At 36.1% G+C, this 11,035-nt stretch overlaps 1 protein-coding gene across 3 annotated transcripts in view; it reads left to right on the top strand.

Annotated features, from left to right (window-relative positions):
* The window catches only part of LOC108688841 (plasma membrane calcium-transporting ATPase 3), a 95,797-nt gene that overhangs the window by 81,564 nt on the left and 3,198 nt on the right, over positions 1 to 11,035 (top strand). The window contains exon 13 of one of the 3 annotated variants that reach the window (XM_018195314.1): positions 3,506 to 3,574. The exons of the other annotated variants lie outside the window; for them this stretch is intronic. Within the exon in view, the coding sequence (XP_018050803.1) occupies positions 3,506 to 3,574 (69 nt within the window). The remainder of the gene's footprint in view (positions 1 to 3,505; positions 3,575 to 11,035) is intronic. 3 annotated transcript variants of the gene reach the window in all.

Genomic DNA, 11,035 nt, shown 5'->3' with positions numbered 1-11,035 from the left:
ATAGGGAATATATATATATTATTATTATTACTATTATTAATTATTATTATTGTTATATAAAATAAAGTTTAAGACAACGTTAATCAAATAACAAGTCCGATATAAAGAGACCAGCGGAGAGGGTGATATCTACGAATTTCTCTTGTACATCTAGTTCGCTTTCTTCCTCATTCTCCCCTCCCCTCCCCCCTAGTCTTTCCCTTTTCTTGTATTGTTATCGTTTACCACCCCCTCCGCTTCTAAAAGCAGGCGAAATACATCGAGCTGCATCTTCGATGAATCGTACGAATCGCTTTTAGTCTCTCCTGCGCGACGCCGATGAAAAGAAGTGATAAATAAAAAGAAGAAAAGATACGAACACGGTGATTCTGAAATACGAAATAGGAAAATGGAAGAGAAGGGAAAGAGAATAAAACGTGTGTATGCGAGAAAAGGGACCGCAAGCCAATGGTCCCGTAAAGACTTTTTCTCTCTTGATTCATAATTACTTTATTCACGAAAAACAAGAAAGCTGCACAATGATCGATGATGGTCAATAAAACGATAAATCTTTTCCACGCTTGGCTTGTTGCTGAATCAATCTCTCTCTCTCTTTCTCTCTCTCTCTCTCTCTCTCTCTCTCTTTCACTTTATTCTGTTTTTTTTCTGATTCTCATGACCCAAATTGATTTATCGAATCATTCCCCATCTTTCTCCTCTTCGCGATTTAATCCTCCTTTTGTTCAATTGTCAAATCGTCTCCATTTTGACGGTTCGTTCTTAGCATCTCCGGACGATGCATGCTCCTTTTCCGATCGACCGTTTTCGATGTTTAAGTCAGTTGGAAAATATAGCAATCGAAAAAGTACTATCGATTTAAACCGTGAGGAGAATCTTCGATATAGTTTCATATCGTCTTCAGAATAGGATCGATTAATTTGCGCGACGTGCATCGTTGTGCAGATAAAGATCTCTTCGTGCGAGATCATGAAGACCGCGATCTATGTATCTATTATTGATCTGCCTCAGTGAGGCGGTTCAATATGGAGATACGTGAAATAGATACAATAGAACATCACAGTTGAGTGTGATCCACGTCGAGCCTTCGATCGATCGAACAACGGCGATCTCTATTACTCTTCACATCTCCAAACAATATTTCTGCTAATTCTCTCTTTCTCTCTCAATCTATACACCACACTATGACTACTATATACGCACATTGATCTTCTTGATGATGCCTCTCATTGACGTATTTAATACACAATGATGGATAACGACGGAGATGGTTATTTTTTTTTTTATTATCATTATGTGACTTCCTATTTTTTCGTTGCTTTCTATTATAATCTAAGACGCTCGTCGAAATGCAATGTCTTCGGATCGGAATTGGGTTGTCCATTTCTTATTTTTTAAGTTTCACACGAAATGCAATAGACTGAAATTTTATTCAAAGAATTAATAATTAAATAATCATTTTTTATGTTATGATTAATTACGATCTTTGGAAATGAAATTTTGACGCTTTCTAAGTAATTTAAAATATTAATATGAATTAATATTATGGATTGCGAGAATCGGATCTAAATGGTTAGGTTTCAGTTTTGCGCATTGCATTTTAACAATCGTCTATCGTTGCGGATCCTGTCGCCTGATTTCGATGGAATATTCAATGAATAAATTATCGATCTTCTATCGATCTTCTCTGAAATGATCACGCAACAACTAACTTTGTGCACATCTTTTCTTCGTAATTCCATCTACTTACGGACTTATACCGACTCTCTATATATCTCTCTACGCTTGTCTATCTATACATTAATTCACTTTGGCACGGCACTCTCGCTCATACTTTGTTCCCTTATCATCGAGGCCGAATTGCACCGATAAAACTTTAAAAATTAATCCCGAGTCAACAATTTTCTCTCTATATTTCCGTCCAGATTATAGATTCTATCCATAGCGTAGTTTAGAAAAAGAGGTGAATGAGAGATAGTGATTGGATCGATCAACGATTTATACGCTAATATTCTGACATTTGTCTCTCATCTTACTTATTGTAATTATTTCAAAATATAATTATCGCGTGCAATGAACAGCATGCAAAATGCGTGCGCACGCAAAATATAGATTATGTGATTCTTTTTTAAATAGATATAAAATTGTCTATAAATTTGTTGTCTTATTATTTTTAAGAATTTATTAATTAAGAAGGAAGGCGCTAACAGCCATCTGAAAGAGTTAATTCGCTATCAATTGTTAAACAATATCAACAACATTATTAGCGAAATACAGAATATCACAATGGAATTCTTAAACAATGGTATTGATACAATCAGCTCCAATTCAACTTCCCATTCGAATGGATTCGATGCACGGTTTAATGCTAAAAGGAAGGAAGAAAGTCATTCAGCATAATTAATACCTATGATACTCAATGCAATCTAATTTACGCTATGTGAAAATTAAAAATTGCAAATTTAACGGAAGCCCTTCAGAAATCTCGGGGATGTCTGACGACGCGTTTCCGAGCGAGGAGAGTCCTAACACCGGTGAGAGGACGCGACACTACAATCAATCAAATCCGACTACTCTCACAGTCACACTGATTACTTACGCAAACATCAGCATTTCAATGAGACAAACCGTCAAGAATGTGTCACCCTTAACCCTCAAGCTCGCGTTCCGCGTGAGAAACAAATTGTGCGAGGACTTTGCGTTGATCCTTAACAGGTACGATGGAAAACATTGATAGAGAAAAATTCAACAATATAAAATTAACTGTGAAAAAATAAGATGTAAGATTTAACATTTTTGTGATAAAGGAGGAAAAAAATTTTTAATTTTGAACAACTTACAACTATCGGCGAGAGATAAGTATTTTATAATTAATTGCGAATATTATATACGAGATGTAATATTTATTTTAATTACAACTGTAGACTTAGTTCTCTCTTGCAACATAATATTTGTTATGACAAACTAGTATGCAGAGTAAAATTTAATATTATATTCGATTTTATTCTGAAAGAATGAAAATGATCGACATAAAATTTTTTCTATCGTACCACTTAAGATTATACTTCAGCAATATTAAAAACAATCTAAAAACAATCTATATATATTGGATAGAAAATTATAAGAGTCCACAAAAGATTTCTGAAGTTTTTTTTGATAATAAATTAATTATATCCTGCAAAAAAGTTATTAATACGCGTGCAATATTTGCGTAAGAATTAATCATTCATGAGAAAGACAGAGAGAGAGAATCAAGATACTTGAATTATTTTATTGTACATATCCTAGTTTCTCGAGAAAAGAATTAATTCTTATGCAATATGATATTGCTGACAATTAATCGATCGATTCAACGCGAGTTTCGAACTAAACGCGCATCCACGTCGCAAAGAATGAAGCAATCGAAGCGAGAAGCGAATGTGTGTCGCTTGAGGGTTGAAGAAGTAGTTACGCGCGATCCGATCGTTCCACCCTGTTGTAACCATTATGTTATCCTTTACTCTTGAAGGTGATAGGTGGCGAGTTGCAGGAACGTTTGATACCGGTACCCTACAGCAAGAGTTCGACAGACCAAGCTGTAAGCGCTCCTCTCTCTTGCTCTATCTTTTCTTTCTCTTTCTCACTATCTCTTTCTTTCTCTTTTCTTTCTCTTTCTCTTTCCTTTTCGCTCTCTGTGTCACTCGCCCGTTTGCTCGCTCGCAGCTGTCTTTTAACCCTTTCGCTTTTACACGCTTCTTATTCTATCGATTGTCTCTCTCCCTCCTCTCCTCTTCGTCAATTTGTCCCATCCCCTCTCTTCTTCTCTTCTTCTCCTTTCTCTTATATAAAATGTACATCCCAATAACGGAGTATGTCAATAATTTGTAAGGTCCACTTTGCATCTGAAAGTGAATCTTGGAAATTGCAAATTTACTCCGTTCCAAAATTCCAAAACTTTCTCTCCTCAAATCTCTTCTTCTTCTCTCTTCTTTCCTTCTATCGTGATCTTTCTGTTTATCTATCTACGTATACTCTTCCCGCTTTCTACTTTATACTGTTCTATAATAGGATAATATTACGGCTTGTACTACTGGACCGGGCAGCCTTTCCTGCCCTCGACGCCAGTACGAAGGAAAGGTACATGTCTGTGTTAATCCTTGACGTCTCAAGCTTGTTCGATATTTAAAGCGCGGCAAGGATTAGCGATTTCCGAGCCTATATATATATACTCTGCGCCATTGTTGCTTGTAGGGGCTTTCGTTGGCATATAGCATTAATTTCTTTCCTTTATTTATTTCTCACATAGAGAGCTACTATCGCCGAAAAGATATCGCAGCAATTGCGAGATTCCTCGCGCGAGGAATCTCATAAGGAATAAATTTTCGATAAAGAAACGAAGGCGATCTCGATGAGCGAGAATAGCGTACGATTTTTTTTTTCATCACGCTAACTATATAAGCCTTAGAGTGCTTTTCACTAAATCAAGTCAATCAGCCCTCTGGTGGTACAAGACCGTCGCTTCCTACTCTGTTGTTCTAACTTTTCCTGTTTCATCTCCACAGCATTCGATGTCCTGTGTTATTGTGACTTTACATCATGTATTCGTCGTGTGTCTGTATCTCATTTCCATCCTTCTGCTTTCTTCCTTTCTTTCCTATCCTTATAGATCAGAGATCGAAATTGTTGTTTTACACGGTATTGATTTTCGCTGAGTTTTACGAATGTAGATAATATTTACTTCTGTTCCCAAACACTAATTAACATAAATATTTTTATAATTTTCGACTTAACAGTATAATTGTTACGTACAACATGTGTTATATTACAATTATATTGTTATGGGAAATTAAAACTGTTATTGTTGTTTGGTGTTTGTTGAGTTGTCAAACAAAACAAAGTTATGATGGCGTCGAAATGATATCAAAATAGCTTCAAAATAATTATTAACTTATCTAACTAATATTCGCAAGTTCAATGATGGAATATATAATGACTTGAATTTTTTAATTACGTTGTTTATAATGTTTTTTACAACTTTATAATTTTAAATTACATAATTTTTCTTTGAATTTTGAAATGTAAAAAAATCATTCAATTATGTTAATTTTAAGATTTCTATTTTTTTACTATATTCATCTCAGATTGTCAGAAGTGAGAAAAATATATAAAGAAAATTCTTGCAAACTATATTAAAACATATTTTTAAATAAAACGTTTGCAATCGATAGAATTGTAAAATATATCGAAATCTCTTCCTGGTCCGGTAATCAAATATATAACCATGCATTTGAAATTGAATTCCGCCTAACCAGAAAACAAAACAAGCTATATGACAGTTGAGATAAATATGATTTTATTTTATTTCGAAATAAAAGGAGAGTTTTCGATATATTTGACAAGTATTTTATCAAATGCAAATATTGTTTTATTGAAAAATAGTTGTTTTAATATACTTTGCAAGAATTTTCATTATGTATTGTTCTCGTTTCTGAAGTCATTAATCTGAAGATCCGTGATTTGTGTTATGGAGTGTTTAGGAATTTTAAGAAAAGCTGCATTAATTTAAAGTACACTGTACTCACGAATACCAGTTAAAGAAATTTTGAAGCTAGTATCAATTAATAAATATTCAATCAAATATTAATTAATAAATATATTATAAATAATTTAATAAAAATTACTTTTCGATCAATTTTAATATCATTTTGTCGTTATCGAGACCTTGTTGTTCTGCTTGGATTACATCGAGAATTGATCGGTTTTGATTCCTAATCACGAAATTACAAGTCCATCTGCACTTTGCGCAATTACCCCCGATCCTTTCTCCCTCTCGCTACATCACATCCGGGAAAAAAGAGGAATTGCCGCGTCGAGTGAAAGCCGACGAGAGGCGCTCGCGGATCCTGCTAGAACGGCCGAGTTGATTTTAATTGTATTACAGTTGCATTTAGGATGACTTGCGTTTAGGTCTCCTTACGCGCCGATCACGCCGAGTATGAATCATACACTGAAATACACACGTTTATCGTTTGCATGAGAGAGACGCGAATTTACCAGAGCGATGGTCTGGTAAAATTAATTAAGCGCGAATCTATGGCTTTTTGTATAAATCGAAGATAGTGTGATAGTACGTTTGCTTTTATATACCCTGGTTGTTGTTGCTTAACCGTGCCGTAAATTAAATGTGTAACTGTATGCAGATACGTCAGGAAATAGTGTTGCATTGTGGCCGCGAGCTGCGATTTCACATTTATGATCGCGGTAGTGCCTGAATCTGAGAAATCTTTGCACGTTGCTTTCGTTGTGCATCTTGCGTCGCGAGTGGCGATCTCAAGTTTGTCATGTAGAGCAAAATGCTTTGTCCTTTGTCTGATATTAACTCCCTATCATGATTGATCCTTATCGAACGTAAGATTTTGAGCGAAGCGAATTTAAACATCCTAATCGAGCACAGCTATCTTTGCTTGCTTATTTATAGTTTACACATTGCATCATATTTCTCGCAATATGTATCTTAACAAAAATATGTATTTGCAATCTGAAATTAAGACTTGTTTCGCCAAATTCATATTTCGATGCTGCAGACGGATAAAAGAATTTATTTAGAAATCGCGGAACAGTATCGAAAGATGAACTTGGCGAAGCGTGTCAGTCTCAATTTCCGGTTTTGACTTAATCTTCTTTCTTACTACTTAATCTAGAAGATTTTCGATTGAATTCTACATCGCCATATGACCGGATCAAATTGTGACATTATTTGAAAAAACTTGTATCACTAAAGGACCGCACTGACAAAATCAAAACCCAGACAAGACACATCATAATAAGATCAAGTAGAAGTTATTTTAGGAAAAAATTTTGATCTTATTATGATTTTATGACCTGTTGAGAAAATTCTCCGTCAACTGTCAAAGTTAACATAGACGATTAATTAATTAATTATTGATTAATTAATATGACTGAATTATAGTGGCGAGTAGATTTCACAATTATAAGGTTCTCCAGTGACGAGAAACCGGACATCCTATGTATTTCTTTCTTTTCTTCTTCAGTGAAGTATCTTCTTTTCATGTATATTCTCTCATTACTTTTCTCCTTACGATATTATGATCTCCTTTGCTTCAAAAAACCCTTCAGACACTCGACGAAGATTGATAGAACGTACACATTTGTCATTATGCTGCCGATCAATTGATCAATCAATTTTCCAGTAACGCTGCATAAAATTTAAATCTCTCGAGACAAGAGAGATTACAAAGGAAAGCGAATAAGACAAAAATCTTTCTGATAACAAAAAAAATGGTTTACTTATTCTTTCTCTGTGTCGCAGCAAGTGAAAATATCGTGTACAACGAACGGAATTGTAAACGGCTTTCAAGGAGCAATTGATATTCGCGAATCATTGAGACAATGCGACATAGTTTTTCGGATATACAAGTCAACCGGAGAAGAATTGAATTTCAAAACGATACGACAGTTAAATTTCATCCTATCCGGAAAACGCCACTTTCTATTCTCCATTTCCGTCTTCTTTCTCTGTCCCTTTTTTTCGCTCTCAGCTCTTCTCTCTCTCTCTCTCTCTCTCTCTCTCTCTCTCTATTTTTCTCTTTCTTTCTCTCCCTTCTATCCTTAATTATCCTTAATATCCTGGAAACCTATCCACGTAATACTCGAAACGACAAATTGCCTTTTTCCGTTGAGAGAGTCGTCGTCCGTTGTGATACGTACAATCGGCAAGTGCGCATTACTTGGCGTAGCGTGCATGTTGTTCCGAACCAGACGCAAAAGCAAAAATGAGAGCAGAGCATTTAGAACGAGGGCAGACGCACGCGCGCGCGTGCCGAGGGCCCAGCGGGGCCCACAGGGCTCGCCGAAGGGCCCGAGGTGTATTCTTCGGGGGTCTGTAAGCTGGGCCACCGTCGCCGTCGCCGTCGCTGCTATCGTCACCACCGCCCCGCCGCGAAATGCCGCGGCGATAACAGCCTTCTTTGCATCGCGTAAGTATCCTCTTCTGAATGTGTGTCGGCGATATCTTGACAGCGTGCCCGTTAAATCGGGCAAGGGACACGCATCGTGCATGCGTGCACCGTCAGCAATCGTCGAACCCGGGGGAATGGCGAGAAAGAACGAATGGAAGAAAGCGAGGAAATAGCGGAGGGTTCAATCCCCGCACTCACTCATCGAGGTGGCCTTTTTGGGAAAATCGTCTTTCTCCGAAACGGTAGTCGAATTCATTCTAACGAAGATATAAGTTTGCCGGGCACGCGATGCATGCAAGCCGATCGCAGATGCTAGATCCTACTCCATTTTTTATTTTTATTTTCTTTCATTTTCTTTTTTCTTTTTTTTATTTCTTTGTTACTATATGGGCTGTCTTAATGTTGCTTTTATACTTGCTGTGATGTTCGACATTTTCCTCGCGCTGCTTGCCGTTGACGTTGGTTCCTTTCTGCTGTGACGATTCTGCCTGATTTGCGGTGTACATTTTTTTTTTTCTTTATCTCTCTCACGTACACGAAAACGTCGACGAAGAATCGCCATACAGAGTGCATCCTGTTTCTTTCTGGCGTCACGGACGTATGTTGCCAGATTTATAATTGTCGGAGTAAGAATATGTAAAGAATATGTGATATTTATCAATGGCTCTCGAGATAAGAAATGACCGCTGCGGGATGGACTGTCGAACGGTGAACCTCTCGATGCGCTTGTGAGTAGAGATTCCAAATACCAGAGAGAAAATGGATATTATTTATGGATAACAGATACGAGTATCTCGATAGAGAGACGAGACATAAGTCTCATCCCAGAGGGATGCAGCACTTTCCACTGCATCGCTTAGGATTCAGAACCGATTTTTTAATCAGATTAAAAATTAAAAATGGCAAATTCTTGATTAATTTGAGACATTATTCTTTACTTAAAATGAATGTATATACGTGTACATACAATGCATATACCTATTGTATATATAGGGTGGAGCTAAGAGGTAAGACCAGAGCTTTTATTCGGGCTGTATTCTAAAATTTACTGCTAATTCTGAAAGTCTGTAGTGCACGTGATATAAACTATAGATTTTCAGTGACAGTAAATTTTGGAACACAATACCTCGATTCCCTGCATTTCGCATCATTCACTCGTCGACGTGTCACCGTTGAATTTACATTCTAAATCATCCTAACGATTCCTCACGTGTTTGTCTGGCTAGAGATTTTTAAATAAGAGACTGGACACTGTTTAGATTGGTTTGTATCACGATATTTTGGACGATGCTTAAGATAGCATGAGATGCTTGAATATCTATAGAACACAAAATAATGATATCATATGAACATTATCATTTACTTATGAAAAGAATCATGATAACATCCTATAATTAATGTTTTCCATTTGGTGACAAAAATTGACACAAATTGTTCTATCTCTCTGTTGCTCTCTGAATGAAAGATAGAATGATGTTTGTATCAACTTGTGTCATTAAATAGAAAGCACGCAGTATCATTGTGATGTTCTACTTGGGTATCTTATTCTAATTTAAGCAGGTCCTGAAAAATATGACGGACAAAATGTATAATGGTGTCCATTTTTTTTACTGGAGGATTTTGTCTGACCAGCTACGAATACCTACTATCACGATGAAGAATCGTTCGCGACGTTTGTGCAAGTAGAAGAAACCGCGGACCAATCGCAGTAGAAAAGTCCTCGCTATAGTCAGCCGTGTTCAATAGAAAGTCCTTGAAATACTTGGAAGATGACCGCAGTAGAAAATTGTCGCGATTGTCAGGTACATCTGCAGAACATTCTTACAATGGAATGACGACGCAATGGAGAAAGTGGCACTGATCAGTCACTGCAAAATTCTAGCGAGACAGCTATTAGTTATTAGTTCGAATTAATTCGTCGAGAATGAAAATTTCAATGTTGGTTACTTTCATTCGCATTTTGATTGCGATATTGAAGATTTAGTGTACTCGTTAAGATTAAAAAGTTAACTCAATTACAATTTATATGATGATCGTTAAAATTTTTTAAAACTTTAATTTTTTAAAAGAAATCATCTAATAAAATGTTGTAAATGATAGATAATATGCTAGATAATATAAAAGGTAAGAAGTGTGCTATTCAAAAAAATAATATTTTATTATATTGCACAATATATTATAGATATCATTATACTTATAAAAATACATAGTAAAATATATAAAATTCGCCTGACAGACAATTAAGTTAATGATTTTGCTATTTCTAAATTAATGATGAATTAACGCAAGAATTATGATTGAATCCCTTTATTCAAGGACTTTCGGGCTTCACCGACACGAATCGTGATTTCCTGTCTTTTTCCTTTTTCTGGAAGAAATGAACATAATGTGCTTTCCCATATCTCTATGTATCGCGTTGCTTGATTAAGTGGAAGTCCGTCCATACTCTTTACTCTGGTTCGCTCTCTTCCCCTCTGCTTTTTCTGTCTTATTGACTGTCTGTCTTTCTCTCTCTCTATTTTTCTATCTATCTGTCTATCTGTGTCTTTATCTTTACGTTTTTCTGTCTTTCTCTTTCTCTTTCTCCTTTCTCTCAATTATTAAAGGCTTCTCTGAAGCTACGAGAGAAACAGAAGACGCACTCTGTATGATCGCACAAAAATTGTCGCACGTCGATCCGTCCCGCGCTCTCCGACGTTCACGACTAGCTTCAGGGACGATTTTCTCGAAGTAATTTCCATATATTTCGGTGATAATTGCATGGAAAAGAGCAATCGATCAAAATTATTTTGCAAAGTATAAATTTCCACGAAAGTATTCTTTAAAATTCAATAATTTCGTCAGCACTAATTCAAAGTTGACGATATTTGAATTTCACCATTATTTAATTCCAACTATAATAAACATTATAATCTTTAATTTTTTTCGCGAATATGTTTGCCACATGAATATAACTTCGAGGAAATTCACGCATTCCAGATGCTAAAAACTCGTTGTTGGATTGCCCGACGCGGATCGTGCGACGCTTCTCGATCGTCGTGATCGACTGTAAAATCTATAAATCATTGGCCGCGCATGTG

This window comes from Atta colombica, unplaced genomic scaffold (assembly GCF_001594045.1).
Source record: "Atta colombica isolate Treedump-2 unplaced genomic scaffold, Acol1.0 scaffold242, whole genome shotgun sequence".
NCBI classification, from domain to species: Eukaryota; Metazoa; Arthropoda; class Insecta; order Hymenoptera; family Formicidae; genus Atta; species Atta colombica.
Note: the sequence above shows the minus strand (reverse complement) of the source record. Positions and strands in the feature narration are given on the sequence as shown.